The sequence below is a fragment of the Pholcus phalangioides genome, unplaced genomic scaffold (assembly GCF_987345545.1).
Source record: "Pholcus phalangioides strain wild (caught in Gottingen) unplaced genomic scaffold, Ppha-v1.0 ptg000007l_1, whole genome shotgun sequence".
Taxonomy (NCBI): domain Eukaryota; kingdom Metazoa; phylum Arthropoda; class Arachnida; order Araneae; family Pholcidae; genus Pholcus; species Pholcus phalangioides.
Window position 1 is genome coordinate 27,248,473 of NW_028301600.1, and position 19,739 is coordinate 27,268,211.

The 19,739-nt window shown below is 33.2% G+C and overlaps 1 protein-coding gene across 7 annotated transcripts in view; it reads right to left on the reverse strand.

Annotated features, from left to right (window-relative positions):
- LOC149085130 (3',5'-cyclic-AMP phosphodiesterase-like) overlaps positions 1-19,739 on the reverse strand; it is a 342,555-nt gene that overhangs the window by 84,154 nt on the left and 238,662 nt on the right. Inside the window, exon 1 of one of the 7 annotated variants that reach the window (XM_089232950.1) lies at positions 18,868-19,071. The exons of 5 other annotated variants lie outside the window; for them this stretch is intronic. In XM_089232950.1, coding sequence (XP_089089076.1) covers positions 18,868-18,932 — 65 coding nt within the window. In that variant the 5' untranslated portion in view covers positions 18,933-19,071. Of the gene's footprint in view, positions 1-18,867; positions 19,072-19,739 lie in introns of those variants that run through there. One more of the 7 variants, XM_089232949.1, reaches the window with a different exon arrangement.

Sequence of the window (19,739 nt, forward strand, 5' to 3'; positions counted from 1 at the left end):
AAATGTAACGTACTATCCTGTAAGAACATCTGCAATTTTCAAGAATCATAAAAATCAATCATATCGCTCAAAATAACACATATCTATATATATATATACCAAAGATAAAAAATAATAAAAATCTTCACTCGGATCGATTGATATATGGTACGTTGAATGTAATTTGAATTATTTTTTGAATTTCAGATAATGTTCGGGGTTTAATTTGGTTAATTAAAATCATCTACACACCACACGGAAAAAAAAATATTTTCCGTAAAACTGCATAATTATTGTGTGTAAAAAAACATGTAATTTTTTTTACATCAAGGAATTTAATTTCCTCAAGTGCAAGTTCTAACGATACCCGTCATAATTGCATGGCGAATCTGCGAAACAATGGAAGAAATTTAATTATGGATTTTTTTGGAAGTTAGGTTCATTAGCGTTATAATTTCCCTCATTATAGTTTACTGAAGAAATTAAATAGAAACGAAGAAATAGAAAAAAGTAACATTTTCTTAGATTTTTCTAGGCATTTTTGTGAAAAATTTGATGATTACGGAAAGAGGAAATGAATAGCAGACATACTGGCTAGAGATTCTGACCAAGTGGCGCCTGTAAACATTAACTGTTATATACGGACATTTGGCTTTTCTTTGTTATTTTTGAAGGTGCCATCAAAAACTAACTTCTCTTTTATTTCTCAGATCCCGTTTGGATATAATTTCTAGAGCAAAGGTATACCATAAAATTGTCTTTGAAACCGTAATGAATAAAATTCATGGTTTTCTAGACAATGAAGTGATGACATCTTTATCTATCGTAAGAACAGTAAAAAAGTTGATCGTCTATTAGATTTCGCTATTCTGAATGAATTTGGAATTGAATATTATTATATATATAAGAATTCAAGAACTGTAAAAAAAGCAATCTAATGTTAGAGATTCTTTAATTTCCTAGAAAGAATTTTACTTTTTAATAAATTGACTGCATAATGAAATAAAAATAATAAACTCTGGCAAATTTTGATGTCGATCTTTAAAGTCTACCCTTTTTAGATGGAATCTAGTCTTGAAGAAAATAAATTTCTTTTATTTAAATAATCAATAAAAATTTTGAGAGAATATGTTGTTTTACTTGAATTTTTAGCAGACAAAACATGCGGTTGGAAAGATCATTCATTTTACAAGATTCAATCCTTTGAGAATGGGAATATTCCAGTTGACACGTACATTAAGTAGCTCTTTGGGAACTCTAAAGTTCTAGAAATATATCTCGCAGACCGTTTTGAATATCCCAAATTAATTATATATTCTAAGATTAAAACAAGTCCCTTATATAATCAACACACACACACGATGTCAGCTTTACTTTCCAAACCTATTTATTTAAAATGAACAATATGTCGATTGAAAACTGTGTTTAGGTAACCAAGGCTACCTCACGTATCATTTATCACGATAATACGTCTTCCAAATTGAATAATTGTTTCACAAACACACAGAAGCTCCTCTCCCTATAACCCAAGAGATTCGAATCCTTAATCTTCAATTTGCATAATTGCTCGTCATAAATAGCTATGCCACGAGCATATGTCGATACCCAGCTTCATGTAAATGTTGACACATTATAAAAACAACTGCTCGTGCATTGAGTTGTTTGTTCAATTCACGGATTAACATACGTGTGTTCTTTCTAGAATATTTATTATTTCACAGCGCAATCAAGTTTTCCATACAAAGTGGGTTTCAGAGAGACTAGTCATTAAAGAGAGACTTACATTATACAGGGTGGATACTACCGACCGACCAATAATTATACACGTGATTCCTTGTGAAAACTAATACAGAAAAGAGTTTTCCGTTTTAGGATCGGGCGAATATTTAAGGAGTTATAAAATTTTGAATTTTTGTGACATGTCAGTTTTGTAATGGTCAGTTAAGCGCCAAACACCCAACGAAAGAAAATTTCACATTTAGCTGTGGGTGACAGCTTTTTGAAAATGAACTGAAATATTCAATCCCGTTAGAAGCCAAGTTGAATCATCATCTTTCATGATTCACACTTTTTCTCTCGTGTAGAGTGATGTTATAACCTTATTATTACTTACTACCTTCGTCCACTAAATCAGAAATTTATCACCAGATTTGTAAAGTGTTAGTCAAATGAGATCTATTTGAAAAATTGTTTTCCCAAAATCAACACCTTTTTTGCCAAAATGTGGCGATTTTCTCTCCTTAAGTGTCAAGTCAAATTTTTTGAGAGAAGGCGCATACAATGCATAGTATTTACTGCGCGATCATTTTTTTACGCTGTCGTTTCAATTTGACCACATGTTGATCAATAAAACAGGGAAATATCTTTTGAGCAATCTCAAAATATCATTGAAACTATTACGCGTAAAAAGCCATAATGAAGAATGTAAAAATGGTAGATTGTGGCTGATGGAAACAGTAAAACAATAACAAAGATTCAATCGGAAACTTTTAATCACACTTATTACTTTATGAATCAACATATTAAAAATAATTAATGGTTTCGGATTTTTTCTACTGATTATTCTACTTACATTTTCATACCGAATTCTATTATGTTGCGACGAAGATTTTTCATTTCCTCGTGACTGCAATTGATTTTTATCGCGCTGAAATTTTGTCTGTTAAGAACTCATGCTGTCTTGATGAATTTAGTTTCCCATTTTACCAGAAATATTTTGACGACTTTAAAATTTATTCTAGTATTTGCGATTTGCGCAGAACTTGCTCACTTTTTTCAGATGAAGTTTCATTCGGAGGAGTATTTATAGAGGGAAATCAGGACGGACAGTTGTTTTTTACGTGTTCCAAGCGGATATTTCATATTAAGTATTAAGTTTTGACGAGAATTTCCCTAGCTGTAACTAAAGTTTTAGTCATCCTTTTGACGTATTCCATATATATCATTATTATATATATAATAAATATATTTATTTATATGTCCATTGTTTAATCTACAAAGAACTGTGTTTTTAAAACCGGGTATTTTTCGCAATTCCACTAGAGAAAAATATTTTTAAAACATCGCACTTCTCTCTGAAAATCAAATTGGAAAGCTGTTTTTATTTTTTAACGATGCTGTGAGAAGTTTCTGAACTTTTTATGTTGGTCTTTTATGAGTTGTATACTAATGGATTTGTAATCTATTACTTGTATTTTTCATTTTCGTATGTCATTCTTGCTTGGGTCTGGCCCCATAGGCAAATAAAGTAGTATTATTATCATTATTTAAAAGGGGCCAGTTGCCCCAGTATCTTCTTAATAGAGGTAGACTTCAGGCTCTCGCCGCCCTATGCACTATTAACTATTAATTTTGCCTCCCTTTTAAGATGTTCTTATATTTCGTTTCTTAATTTTTCCCCGAAAAATCATATGTCACCACCCCTCTCAGTTCTCAATTTTCAAAATGAAAGTCATCTCTTTACTTTTTGTTCCAAAAATGGTTTAGAAAATATTGTTTTGCACACACTCATAACATAAATAAGATGCCGTAAAATTTTTTAACGGTATTTTTGTTAGACTTCATCATGACTAGGGCTAACATTTTTATGCTCTAAAAACTTCTAAAAATGCTGTATTGCCTATGCATTTATGCTCTTAAAAACTGTAAATATTCCCTCAAATTTTTTTATATAAAATACCTAGCCAAGTGGTGTATTTAGCTTTAGAAAAGCACAAATTTTAAAATAAATATATTGATAAAATAAATTAATAAATAATTATTTTTATTTGATAAAAACCCTCAAAATTTCACGCAAACGCTAAAAAATTCACCCCATTTGTCAATTTTAGCCAATTCCACTAGTTAACATCACTGACAACGATTCAGATGACCAATCTATTTACAGCCACATACCAGCGTCGTTGAACGGCTAGTATTTTTATGCTCTAATAGTTCAATGTCTTTGATGATTGGTTGAAAAACCTGAATTTTAGGATTTTCTACCAATCAGCAATGACGTTCTATTTTAAAACCAGTCGCAAGCGGGATTGGAATAGCGAGGAAAAACTTACTTTTTATCGAAAATCATGAAATATGCAAAATATGTCTTAAAATTTCGAAAATATGCTCTATCATGTATAAATAGCGAAACATGCAGAAACATAAAAAATATGCAAAGGCATAGAAATCCGAGCCCTAATTATGACCAGTTTAAAATGTAATATCTCTCTCTCGATATCCTTCAACAAGCTCATTGTGTTAATCAAGTCCATCGTTTTGCAGAATTACAATCAAAATCCGTGATGCAACATGTAAATTTCAAAACTTCCAAATTGGAATTGGAAAAAAAAAATCTTCTCAAAATTGTTAGCGATTCTTTATTCATTCAACCCTTTAAGCGATTTTTAAAATTTTCCTGCTCCGCATTATAACTTCCACATTTGAAATTGCGAAACCTTCCCAAATTGCCACGTATTTTAAGAACTTTTTCCGATTGGAGCAGATAACCGCTCCCCCCAACAAGGAAGTTTACTCCACCCATCGCTTTCATTTCCTGCGCTATGATACAAAATATATGTGTGTTTCTTTCTAGGAAGAGAAATACTTTTTTTTGTATCATTTATATACTGAGCGTATATTTCTTTCTCTATTTTTCTCGCTCCTTCTTCTTATCTGAGGTTGAACAAGAGCTGACTCTGCCCAATGCAGTTGATTGGTTGGAGAAAGGGGTGGAAAACATGTTTTATTGTAAAAACATCTTCATTGCGTTTTTAGAAGACGAAATATCTCGGGGTGACAGAAATAAAGCAGATAAAGTTTGACGAGATATTTCGGGATTGCCGTTGAAAGAGTTAAACAAGAGAATAAAATAAGTACAGATATATAGTGTGTGTGAAATTTCGATCAAAGCAAAAATATTTTATTTTTGGGTATAATAACCACGTAAAGTACAAGTAACTTTGTACAAGGGAAAAAAGAACTGGTTTGCACATCTTTAGATTTCTTTCTGTGAGGGTATATAGCAGGCCTCAGCAACCTGTGACCCATTTCATAATTTCAAGTGACGCACTTGAGTTCCAAAAATAAAGTATAATTATATTCGGTTCGGGGGTATATAAAGTATATACCCGAATATATATAATTATATCTTCTTAATACACACATTTTTGGTTGATTTTGACCCGCAGTCAAAGATGGTTGCCGAACCCTGGTATATAGCATCGTTTTTCATCTTCAAAAACGCCAAGTTGTACGTTTGGTGTACGATCAGTGAATTTGGCAGAATTTGTAAGTGACGTAATCAATTTTTTTAAAGCTTTATTATTCCGTAAAAATGGGTTGAATCAAAGAAAAACTGGAAACAGTTTTTTCCATATTAGTTTTTGACAAGGAATCACGTGTGTAATTATCGAGCGAACGATATCCACTCTAATGCGTATATACTCTAAATGCTAAATATCATTGTCATTCATATTTGAGATAGGAGACACATCAACACTTATGTTTTTTTTTTATTTCTAATGCGAACGTGTTAAAAAAAATTACGAGTTTCCGTTGGTTTTCTCCCACGCTTTTTACGTTATAAAGGAACAACTTAGATAACGAAATATCCCCGTCAATATATATTTTTACCTTTTGATTCTATAGAAGGCCAGAAGAGAAATTTATTAATCAAACATCAGTTGTACTTTGCACTCATTAAGAGCTTCGTCATTAATGAAATTGTCATCTGCACCAGTTTTTAGGCGAAGATGGAGCCTCGTAATTAGATTAATAGAAATAAGCAAAGAAAGACTGTCATCAAACATGTGTGATGAAGGGAAAAAGTAAAACTTCTTTGAATACTCTAGGTGAATTATTCATTAATTGTTTTTGCTAGTGATTTTCAGTTCGAAATACACGAGAGTGGTTCTTCTGTATTTGTTCTTCAAACAAGCAAAAGTTGGATACGAAGAGACTATTTCCTAGCTTTCCAAGTCACGTTTTCAGTCACAGATAAATAAACTAGTTTGTTAATGAATAATGCAGCTAGTGAAACTGAGTCAAATCACATTTTGTAGGAAATTCGATTCTTCCTTTGAGTCATAATAATAAATGGTTGTGACTGGAATTCATGTATTTTTCTTTAGAGAAAAATATAGATCTTAATTTTTTTTGTTTATTAACCGCTACAAATGTTTATTGTGTTCTCAAGTTTTTATTTGATTGTTCTGAAAATGCACAGATGGTTTTAAGATATAGTCACTTATTCACATTTCGTAATAACTTAATAATTTTGATGCAACTTATGACCCATATTTACCGAGGCTAATATAAATCAAAACTTTTTTTTTTCCGACGAAATTCGTAAAAATATTTACCCATCGATAGAAATTTCCATTTTTGTAACGATCTCTGCACAATGCACACAGTAAAAAAAAATATTGACAGAATTTTATGAACTTGATACTTTTTGAATGTAAGTATGTTACTCTCTGCCAGGTTTCAAATTTTCATTAATTTAAGTATGTCAATTTCTGAAAAAAAACACCACGGAAAATTACACAAAATACAGTATTATATTTTTTGAATGAAAACGCATTCAAAAGTTTTCTAAACTGCACATTATGATAAGAAATCAACTTATCTCATGAATAAATGATTAATTGTCAACACAAAAGGTAATGCCACTTTCTGGTATGATTTTTCATTCGTCGGCCGCAAAAGATAAACTCGAATTTATCAAATCATTTGTCTGGTACCTTGGTCATTTCAACTCTTTCAGACCCGAGCATCCATTTTTTTGGATTTTCAAGATGATTTTGCATTTTTGATGCTCAAAAAATACATTAAAAACACAAATATCTGCAATTTTTTTTTATTTCTTTCAAAAACATAATCCACTTTGTTGAAATTTTTTTCAGTGAAGATGATGATGTAGGGTATATCTATCTTCACATGCAATTTTTTCCGGGGGGAGAAGAGACCCTGTAGAAAAATTAGATTTTTTTTACAGGGTCTGAAAGAGTTATGCGTATTAGTTCTAATCAGACCGGGAACTAGATTGATGTGTCAAGTACATGGCTACCATGCGGCATGATAATCAAAATCCAAAGATCAACTATTAGCCTTTTGAAGTGTTTCTCTGTGAATATAACAGTACTTTCCCAAACATTCCTATTCTGATAAAGCGAAGAAAATATTATATGGTATACGTTTTTAGGTATTTACGTTTACGTGCAGTGTCTTATTTATAAGAAATGGTCTGTCACGTCGATATCTCTGGGATCTTTTATCTATCGAATCAGATTCATGATACTGACAAAAAGAGCGAAATCAATATTTAAAAGTGATTCTCTTATCCTGTACCTTCGAATTTTGACTCAGCTTTTACCACAGAAACTTTTAAAGATGCACCCTTTTTCCCCCACTCAAACGCAGTAAAAATAGGCATTTATCGTTATAAACCAGCTGTTTATAATCGTTTTTAATATCAATTCAAAATAGGTTGGTCGTTCCTTTGAAGAAATTTGTGCAAACTTTTATTGAAGTACAACATATAATTTTGACATAATCTCATTTTTTTGTCATTTTATCTATATCTTCTTTTTTAAATTTTCAAAAAATACTAATGTTGCCCCAGTTTCTTTTTCAAATTTGAATCAGTCCTTTGAACGATAGTAGCTCATTAATTTTCATCGTTGCAAGGGGGAAATGAAATCAGAAATTTTCATCGCATACCTGTAATTGAAGATGGAATCAATGCAATTACATTATTAAAAATTTAATACTTTATTTATAAACTCTCTTATTGTAATTACACTTCAAAAGTTCTCTTACGCATATCAGGAATGGACCTCACTGACTTTTCATAACGAAACATTCTCCGGTAAGTGCTGTCTTAAATAATAATTGACGTAGAAAAATCTGAAACTTTTCTCGAAGTATATATGCATGGTTTCACCGAGGGTTAATATAAGATTCCCGATAACAAGAAATGATTAGCATAAGTTTCACCGAAAACATTCCATATGCCACAAAATCTATTGGCAGCCTTTGTTTCCGTACTGGAACATTTCTCACTGTGTTTCAAACTGTTCTTTTTGTATGTTGGAGAATGAGTCTGCTGTTGCTGCTAGAGGAAATCCGATTTCAGAGTATCGGCAATCGATAGCCCCATACTTCTGCTAGCATACCCTGACCGAAGGACAAAAGGGTGAAGAATTTATCCCCAAAAATACACAACACATACTGATTCCAATCCTTGGATTTTTCCTCTTACTAAATATTTTTTTATTTATACTCTTCTTCACATGTGAACTTTTCTTTCAGAGGCAGGGGCAAAACTTTTTTCTTTTACTTCAGATAAAAATATAAATGTTCTTGCTTCTTTTTAGGAAAGGAAAATTTACGGTAGAACGAACTAACATGCATGAAAAAAAGAATATCCTGATTCCGAGGTTCCCGAAATTTTGCGAGAACCGGAAAATTTTTTTGCATGTGGCTGATCGATGTCAACATCCTCTACATGCATGTGGGGTGCATGTGTGGTGTAGCAGTAGTAGGTAGGGCCTCAAAAAAATGGCTCGGGGATCCATGATGTTCTTAAGTCAGCCACCTCGTTGGGCAATTTGCCTGTTGTGGCGTTGTATTTGTATTTGTTGTATTTGTATAATCCATTTACAAAAAATTCATATTTTTAAATGCAACATTAACGGATATATTATTTGACTTTGAAGTTTTCAGCATTTATCACCAATGATTGAGAGCACGGTTCACAAATTCTGAAACGTAAATTAAATTCAAAGGTGTACAAATCCTGAAATTCTCAAAATAATTTTCAAAAATGTAATTGTTATTTATTGTGAATAAAAAAATAAAATTGTTCAGTTCATTCTATTTGTGTACAGTCCCTAAAAGTGGCAACATTTGAGCCAATGAAAATTTGCCAATACACTTAATTTTGTTCCTTTTTGTTAATTTAATCTACATTTAAATATTGGAAATGTTCCATGTTTAAAAAAAATTATAGAGTGGAAATGTTACCTTTGGATTAAAATGGGAGATTTCTACGCCACCCGTTGATTCGAGAAGGTTTCATCAAGCCAAGGGTAGGTACCCTTACCTTTCTCTCTTGTGTAACATAAGAAACACGATCATTCTACAGTGGAACCTTCCATAAGAGACACTTCCGTTAGCAGACTCCTTCCACTAACGGACATTTTTTTTTTTGAATTACGTCAACGAGACTCAATGTACTTCGCTATGCATTAACGTACACTTCTCGTTAGGGGACAGAATTTTCGGTCACACGGGTGTCTAATCGATAGGTAATACTGTGAAATGCGACTTTGAAAGCGCTTATAAAAAAATGTGATGTTTTGGAAAAAGTCCCTGGATGCAAGTAGGACAACCGCTTTTTTTATGCTCCCTTTTGAATGAAAAATACCGAAGTGAATGTGCAAGGGGGATATGTTCCCTTTTGGTAGAAACGACTAACTTTACACATTGTAATTGCGACCAAAAATATTCCTGCTTAAATAAACCCTGTTGTGTAATCTGATGGAGCTCATCCCAAAGATTCAGAAACCGTTGAAAAGTACGTGTCGAAAAAAAATGGTAATGTTCCCTTTTGAAAATAAGCTCCTCATATATATGTTAAATCTCGATAAATACTGCATTTAAAAATATTAATCTTTTTGCAAATGACTTTTCAGAGCAAGACATATATTTAAATAACTGAAAGTTTTAGCACGGGGACTGTATGAAAAGTTTATTTTTTTATTTTTTTATGCATAAAACCCCTCAAACAAATTTTGAGGCTGAGTGATTACACGTTATTTGAAAATTTTTTAAATTGAAATTGGGTTGGTCCGATCGATTAATAGGGTCGGTTAATCGATAAATTGTTAATCGCAGTTAAAAATTTTAGTTGCGTTAATCGATTCGATCAATCCAATCAAAATTAGATTAACATTTTTATTAAAAGTATAATTTAACTTGATATATTTGACTAAACCGATTAAATGTCTTAAATTATGTTCCTATACATAACATTTCAGATAAGTGACCGTATTTAAAAATATTTGAATCAATATTTTGATCAAATTTTTCGACATGAGGAAACACCAGTCGATTCAACAAAAACTAGTGATAATTTCTAAAATTACTGATTAAAAAAAAAAACCGACAAGATCCAAGTTAAGAAATTCCAGGATGTGACAAGCATGTTCAGCATATCGTCGCCCTTATGCTATAGACATGAATGTGCAAATTTTTTGACTTTTGGGTTTATCAGCTGGTTGGATCACTCATTGTGCTATCTAAGTTTTGCCAGAAACGCAATGTGTATCCCCTATTGAAACACATTTTACAAAACATTTTAGGAGTAATTTTTGAAGCAATTGACAGCGTTTCTGTGTTTGAAATTCACAAAAATTAATTCGACACAACCAACGTCCGTATCTAGCTAATGATTGGCAAATGTCCGTGTCTAGCAAAAGGTGTTTTGGATGTTAATAAGGTTTTCTGCAAACAAATAGAATTTAACAGAAGAGAGTGTAAAAAAAAAGTGAAGCAAAAGAAGATTTCACAATATTCAAAAACGAAGAATGGAAGAAGGGAAATGAAGGGGACATTATATATTAGTTGTACTACTGTAGACAGTTTAATATACCAATATATATATATTAGGAGATTCAGATAAGATTACAAAAATATTCATCGAAATTCGTTTTTAAAAAAAACCGGTTTAAAATTCGTTAAAGACGTACTTTGTAGAAATCGGTGTTCGCTATAAGCAATCGAAATAACATAGATAAGCAATACGAAATTCACGGGACATAGAAGCGGAGGGGTCAGAGAATAATGTATAATGTGTGTTCCGTCTTCTGCGGGTCCACCTTGACTGTTCTGGTACAGGGATGAAATATTGCCCCTGTGGTTTTTGTAAATAGACTATTACATCACCACCATCAACCATAAAAGCAAATTATGAAATTTTTATTTTTGCATTGTCAGACACAAATTAAATCTAATTTGATAAATTTTCGTGTCAGTTTTCTTCATTTTGAACCTATCAACAGACTATTTCAAATTACATCCCAAATATGATTTTTACAAAATTTTTTATACAGATACAGGTTTTATGTCGTCTTTTAAATTGGAATAATAAGAGATATAAAAATTGTATATGTTCCTTTTAATCCACGCATTTCCTATATTATTTCAATGTCAGTGGTATCAAAAGAAAAACATTAATTGTGCAGTATTTTGCTATGAAACATGGCTGTTAAATCTAAAAATTTCGGATACCTTTATATGAAAATTATTTGGGTGACTATCGAACAAAAATATATCAAGCTACAATTCACGTATAAAATAGACTCTTGTCAGTATCTCTATCTGAAAACATCTAAACGCAATGAAGCAAAATGATACGCATGAAAATCGTGTCATAGAATGCAATATACACAACCTTATACACAAGGATGAAAACATCAAAAACATTGTTAGTAAAAACGAAGTTAATCATTTCTGTACTACGTATTCTGTACAGCGGGTAAAGGACAAGCTTTTAAAGGTCAAAGATTCCTAAGTCTCACTGAGGAAACTGAAAAATTGATTCAAAATAAATAGTTTTTTTTTTCTTCGCCTATACATTATTTTCACGAATTCTTCGTCTAAGGGAAATAAATTACTATTTCCGCAAAAGACGGGATTGAGTTTGGGAAAAATATAAGAATAATGTTTTTTAAAGAAAACGGATGAAATCGAAATTCAAAATAATTTTGTATAACAAATTGAAAACTGACGAAATAAGAGTTTTAATCCATCATATTTTCGGTAATTCCAATTTTACGTAGAAACTTATTGTGTTCAAAAAGTAATTTATTGAATATGAGCTTTTTAAAAAATTATAATGGTTTTACTGGAAAAAAGAATGTGTTAAAAATGATTAACACTGAAATTTCGAGAGTGATTTTTTGTGAGTCTCAAAACAACGCTCATAGGCTACTTCTGTCGAAATTGGTGCCGATTTGATCACATTAAGTGTTGAATTTATAGTGATTCTCATCGCTTGCAAGGGTTGGTAAAAAAACTTTTTTTTTGAAAAACTAAAAAACCCCCCGGGGTTTTTTTTTTTTGATTTAAACCAGTTTTTTTTTGTTTAAACCGGTTTTTTCGGTTTAAATAGCATTTACATTAAAAACAATAAAATTTCTGAAAAACCATTCAAACTTCTAGTAATTAATTGAAAATGTTTAATTAAAATGTTTATTAATGTAATTAACAATATTCCCTTACTAATTAATTCATAAATATTTCTTACATTTTAACAAAAACCAACTTTTCCAATTTAATTATTTCATATCTTAACTCAGGGAATTATTTTTCTCGAAAATTCTTAATATTATTATATTAAAACAATAATGTGTTATTCTTATATATTATTAATCATACAAAAAAGATGTTTCCTCCAGCACTTTTAATATGCTTAATAAGAAGTTATTTTGGTTATTTTGCAAAAATTGTAATAAAAAATAGGTAAATACAATGTGTTTAATGAAGCATAATTGATGCACATTAATGATGATTTACGATATACAGTGTGATTATAACTAAAGTTCTGATTTCAAAAGAACCACTGGTCAGAATGACTTGAAAATTTCCATGAATATTCCTGAAGCACTGGAATTTTGCATGGCGAAGGGGGAAAAATACTTAAAAATGTGCAATAGACGCTGTACTGATCCAACACGTGGGAAATTTGTTTGCAGAATGGAAACAATAGCCATCTCCTGGGCAAAATGATAATTTAATTAGCATCGAACAATTTCATAATTCATGGAGACACATCGCAAAAATCTTCATTAAACAGACAACAACTTACACAAGAAATGTTAAATATGCTGTCCACCATGTTCTGGCTATGACGTGGAGACGCAAAAGTTCTTGTTCAACAACAGATCAGATTATGTCATGGTAATTATGTGGATGCACTTTCAATTCACCAAAGTTTGCAATCTGACCACTGTACATTAAGGTCAGCTGAATGTGGCATTCAGGTATCGTGTCATCCTGTAATTGTCAAAATGGCTCTTCAGCAGGGGTTTGCCGGTGTTGTAATGTGCATCTTGACAAAAGTTGTGCTATCCGCACACTGATGCTGTTGAAGTGCCGAAATGATACGATTGCACAAAATAGGTTATACTGCTGGCTAAGTGCACATTTTTTCTTTTGCCAAAGAAAATTCCATTGCTTCAGGAGTATCTATGTAATTTTTCAAGTCATTCTCACCAGTAGTTCTTATTGCATAGTGTTTTGGAGAACCAGAACTCTTAAATTATAATCATTCTCCAAGCTAGTTATTTTTCATAAATCACTTACTATTGTACAGCAGAGCCTTTAAGTATTAAAAAAAGCTGTTGAATATTGAGCCTGGTGGTGATATACAGTATGAGATGTGTTGCTTCTCATGGAAAGAAAAATGAAAATATCTGAGGTAAAAATATATACAACCACCGCTGTGGTGGTCGAGTGGTTATAGTAACGGACTCGCGATGCGAGGATCCGGGTTCGAACCCCACAGTGGTGGTCGGCTGAAGTTGGTTTTCTGTGGTTCCCAACTTCAAGGCGCAAATGCGAGCCGATTTCCCCGTTAAAAAGTCTCGCCACAGAGAGCAACAGTCTTACAATGATAAATCATTCAATCATAACACTTCACTCATAGTTAGAAAACCTGGTGACAGATGGCAGCACTACACATAACAAGCATTACAGAGAAACAAAAATTTCACGTCAGGTTTCACTACACGTACACGCACATTAACGATTCGTTGGGGGTTCCGCGGGGTGGGGGGTTGCGGGTGTAGCAGAAGTAGGTAGGGCCTCCAAAAAAAATGGCTCGGGGATCCATAATGTTCTTAAGTCAGCCACCTCGTTGGGCAATTTGCCTGTTGTGGCGTTGTATTTGTACTACTACACTGGTCTTTGTTCTTTAGGGGCAGCTAGTGTCTTTATTGGATTATTGAATTATAAGACCAGTTCCCCCCTCCCCCCCAGCATGATGTTGGAGTCTACCGTTGGTGCGCCTTTATGAAGGAAAAATCTAAAAAGCCTATGAGCCAATACACCACAACATTTAGATGTGTGATACAAAATCCCCATTCATGAATTTTCTAAATATAGTGCATCAGAATGTAGTCCAAGGTTAGAAAATGTGGTAAGAATGAGAAATTTTGGTACTGTATATAACTTCACACACAAGTAACTGATACTTCTTATGGAAAAATCTATAAATTCGGGCCACTTTTGATATTTTTTTTAAATAAAATTTGAAGATATACCCATAAGAATGTACCTCAAGAATATAAAATGTTTTATGAATGAAAAAATTTGGCTAATAATAAACCAATATATTTTTCAAGGGGAAAAAATAATATTTAGGCCACTTTTATGTGATTTTTTGGAAAAACCACGTGATTAAAACCAAAGTTTAAACCATGATTAAAACCACGGTTTAAACCAAAAAACCCTGTCGCTTTCACATGAAACATGGTCTTTTCAATGGCAGACTAGAACCACAATTCACTTTTAAGATCTTCGGCGTGTCTGTCACCGCTGGAAGAAGAGAAAAGTTCGAGAATGAAGAAGATTGAACTTGGCGATCTGTGAACGAAGAATTTCATTTTGTCGGAGGGAAAAGTAAAAAAAGAAGCCGTCGCCTCGGGCTTTTATTAAGTTGGGAAAGCAGCAGCGGGATTGAATCACCACGAATAGAGTAACAATACCATGAAATTTTCGCGAAGCAGGTGAGTTTATTTTGCTAATAAAAGGTTTCATCTTTTTGATATCCAAGCTGTCGAGCCACAGACTATTTTGGACCTAAAAATAGGCTTTCAGGCCTGCAACACCATCAAGAGAATATCTCGAGTAGAAAAGCTTTTAGCGATACTATTTTTAACATGGTCGCAGTCGTTGTTTCTAAGCATCCTTCAAACAACAAAACATGACTATGATAACATTTTTCTCGCGTTTAATATACTGATATTTGAATACAGAAAACCGTGTGACGTATAGCTGATCCTTTACACAACTCATTTGCATTTGAACATTAAGACTGAACCTTGTTAATGACTGAATGCGAACAATAGATTAAAAAACAGAATGAATTTTAGGATATCGTTCAGGCTGTGGATGCAATCTATATATATAAAGTAGCATGTCCTGACTGATTCGTCATCGCCGAGCCGAAACCACTAAAGCTATGAATATCAAATTTGGTCAATAGTTCTGTTTTACGCCGGAAAGACTCACTAAGAAAGGGTTTTCCGAAATTCGACCAATAAGGGGGTCGGGGGGGGGGGGTTCAAAGGTAACAGAGAAATCACGCAGAGTTAAAACTGCTGAAATTCCTGAAATTTGGGCAAAAGTTTTGTTTCATGACGTAAACACAACCAAGAAGGGGTTTTTCGAAATTCGACCCCTAAGGGGAATCATAAGGGGGGGGGGGAGGGTTCAAACGTATCACCTAAATCACTCCAAACCGAAACCTCCGAAATTTGGGCTGTTTTGTTTCATGACGTAAACATTAACTAAGAGGGGTTTTTTCGAAATTCGACGCCTAAGAGGGTCATAAGGGAGTTCAAAGGTAACATATGGGAATCATGCCGAGCCAAAAGTGCTGAATATTCATGAAATTTTTTCAGAAGTTTTATTTCATAAAATTGGGTAGGGGTTTTTCAGAGTTCGACCGCTAAGGGGAGGTCATAAGAGGGTTCAAAGGTAACATATAGAGAAATCAAGCCGAGCCAAAGCCGCTGGAGAAAAATTCATGAAATTTCGTCAGTAGTTTTACTTCATGACGTAAAGACTAACCGATGATGGGTTTATTGAAATTCGATCCCTAAGGGCGTTCAATAAGGGACGGGGGGGGGGTCATAACGCAACCGCTGAAGCTATAAATATGAAATTTGGTCAGTATTCTTGTATTGTAATGTAGAAACTCACTGAGAAGGGATTTTTCAAAATTCAACCCCGTAATGGGGGGGGGGGGGTTAAAAGGTTGTATAGAGCAATCATCATCGAGCCGAAATCACTGAAGCCATAGATATGAAATATAGTCAGTATTATATTTCATAATGCAGATACCCAAGACGGAATTTCTGGAAAATTCATTCCTCAAGGGAGTCATGAGGCGTTCAAATGTTTTTTATGGGGGGGGGGGGGGGAATCATCGCCGAGTAATTTTCAGATTACAAAATCCGCGCGAACGAAGCAGCGGGTGACAGCTAGTCTTTATATATACAGATAACCCTTTAACTACACAAAAAATTCTTCTTTGTTTTTTAGTCTCATTATTTTTAGTAAAGGAAAAATTAGTTTAAAACATATTTGTTACGGAATCATTATGTCTGTGAATCGCAGTGTACAATTTTGTAAGAAGTCACATCATTTGTTTGAAAAATGAAAATTTAATTTTTACAATATAACGTCGGTCACTCATAAATGATTGAGCAGTTAAAGGATTAACTAGACCAAAAATGGGTATATTGTACTGTATATACCAGTTATCCGTTCCGTTGTATTTTAGCAGTTCTACGCAGGTCTACTCATGGAGACGCTACCGAATATTAGACTGGCATACCAGTTTTGACACACTTCAGTGTATATTATTATCTGAATATATACAGTATCTCAATAGAAATAAAATAGTTCAAGTAGATATGGGAAATTCAGAAATATTCCTCGAATTGTATTTTTAGGGAAAAACTTAAACGCCAGTGGGGAATCCTGGAGCCAGCAACGTTCTGTATGTCGTGATAACGATATATCTTTTATTTTTTTCCGTAACACTGGCATTTTATTTGCATCATTTGAAGTGCAGCGTTGCCAAATTTCAAAATGTCACGGATGTCAGAAAGTGTACGTGATATATATCATGGTGAGACGTATCATTGAAAGATGTAGGTATGATGGGTATTTCGTGCTACTTCTGATGAAATCATAATCTCGGCGAAAAATATCTTTTAAAATATTTTTAAAATATGACGCGAAAATTTTTTTCAGCCGTTGAAACAGAGTTTCTGGTTGCGAAGGTCATCGTTGATATTCAATTTCTTACCGTTTCCCCAACGACAGTGGTTGGCATCATCAGATGTTGTCTGACACCGCTAAAGTTAAGGAAACGTAAAAAAGACAAGCAACACTCTTACTGACGATGGTCTTTTGTCCGAAGAAACTAATTTTTAACCCTTTAATCGGCATTGACGAGATATATCTCACCTTCCTAATAACCTTTTATTTTAGCAATGACAAGCCCAGATATTTTGTAAAACTGAAATTTTTTTTTCTCAGTGGCACACATTTTATTATCTCCTTTACTTCATTCCTTACTTATCTCCATTCCTAAAATCTGAGTATAGCCTACTTCATAAAAAAGCAAAAGATATGGCACTCTACAGAGGGTTTAGTTATTTCTGCTATACCATGGAAAGGGTTAATAGACAAAGGCCACGAAAACTTCATCAGTTACTAGTTTTCAGCAGCTTTATGAACTATAGTGTTGCTAATGCTCTAATATAAAATTTTCCCATTTTTTTAATACTGTCTTGATTCCGGTAACTTTTGAACCACTTGTCAGAAAAATATACATCTTCGAATTCAGTCGAGAAACTTATTTCACTGTGAAATCCCAATGTTGAGTATTTTATGACTAGATCAATAAAAAAAAAACCACAATTTATATACTGCAGCATGATAAAGTTGTAGCACTTTGTGGACAAGTCCAACTTGGAGGACGATCAATACAGAAAATCCGTAAGAGGTTTTTTTTATCAACGAGGCAGGTGGATCGAGAAATATTTCACTCACTTTCTGGCACCAATATCATTTATTAACGAATATGATGCGAAGAAATCGTGCCTATGGTCAATCTTATTGTGAGGAAAAAATATAATACTGTATCTTCATGTTTCTTTCTTTTTTCCGGTCAGATGAGGAAAATACCAACTATTCTAAGTACACATTTCGGTCTTAATTCGAGAGCATATATTCCCGTGAGCATGAAAGCTTCCATACCTACTTCATCAAAGTCGTAATGTTGATAGTACTCCATTTCCATTACGGTGTGGGATTGTGTTTACAAAAACAATTTGGTTGTCAGCAATATGAACTCGTAATATATCAAAATATGTCTCTTTTAGAACACGCTATAACCTTTCTTAGGATATAAATCCTCAATATGTATTTTCATTTACTGAGATTGTTCGGAAAAAGTTCTAGAAGAGTAACCATCTGTCAAGTATAGGATGGCGTTCTTCAAAATTTTCAACTGTTAGATGTCTTAATAATATAAAGCAGTAAAACATAACGAAAGATATGCATTTTAATGTTTTTCTTTTCATCATGTGTTTATGTTACGGGAAAGAATCACAAATATACTGAATAAATATATAGAACTCTAGTTAATGGGAATCCGGACACCAACATCCAATGAAAAAGCTTTGTAAATGAGAATAAAATACTGAGTAAATGATCGAATGAATAGATTTTCGTTAATGTGTGGATAAGTTTTATTAAATGGGGGCAAGTGCATAGAACGCTAGTGGAAGTAAGTTGTTAAATGATATAGTTAAACAATATTCATCAAACATGTGAATTCAGACGAATATCGCGTCAGCACTCAACACAAGTTGTTGATTTAGTTTTAAGACATTCAATCAGCTATGTTTTACTGCTTTTATCATAATGGACGAAAATATTGAATCCAATCTTAATAGACCATTAATGGTGTTGAGCAGATTTAACTGTTATGTTAGTTTAAAGCACGACACACACAACACGTTAAAAGAAAATACATGCTTCAGTTATTTTAAATTGGACATTTCAGAAAAAGAAACTATTACTGATAAGAAATGAACTCACAGTATAAAGTTGATGGATGCGAGAAATTCAACAGAACCACAGAAGGATTCACACTGCAGGTCCATGTCATTTAAGATAGCACCAAGTAATTATTCTCAATCTCGTAACTTCTCTATCGGTATAACACTGACAAAATGAGTGCCATTGCATTCTGCCTTAAATATTTATTTTCGTTGACAATGTTTTTCAAGAAGACTTTGCGGGAGAGAAGATGACTCGATTTCTTGTTAAGCCGTGCTTACGCGGAAACCACAGAAAAAGACCAACAATTTCTTTTTTAAGGTAAGAGTTAGAAGAATAATAGAAAGGAGAAGAGAAACACGTATAAGAGAAAGTAAGTATTCATCATAGGTGAATGTGCCTAAGATTCTCTTTTTTATCTAGGAAATAAAATCGAAAGGGATTGGATACAAATTACGTGACGGATTCATTAAATGCATTAAACCAATTGTTTATATGATGATAGGCAAGTAAAACTTAATCCATTTCTTTAGCAGATTTTTCCTTCTGCGATTCATAGATTTCCGACTTTTTCCTTCAGAATTGAAATTTTATAGATATCACATACGTAGAGGAATCAGAAATTTCTGAAATGATTTGTGTTACAGTGTCTATGGTTTGCGCTCATTGAAGGACGGGACATGGTTAAAAAATTTCGCTTAAAATCTCTAGGGACGTAAGAGAAGAGAAAATTTGACTTCTTTCCACCTGCAAATCAATTCATTATGTAGTCGTTAGAAGTAGCCGCTGTGGTCGACGAGTGGTCATAGTGACGGACTCACATCGCGAGGATTCGGGTTCAAACCCCACCGTCACCACAGTGGTGGTCGGCTGAACTTGGTTTTCTGCGGTTCCCATCTTCATGGAGCGAA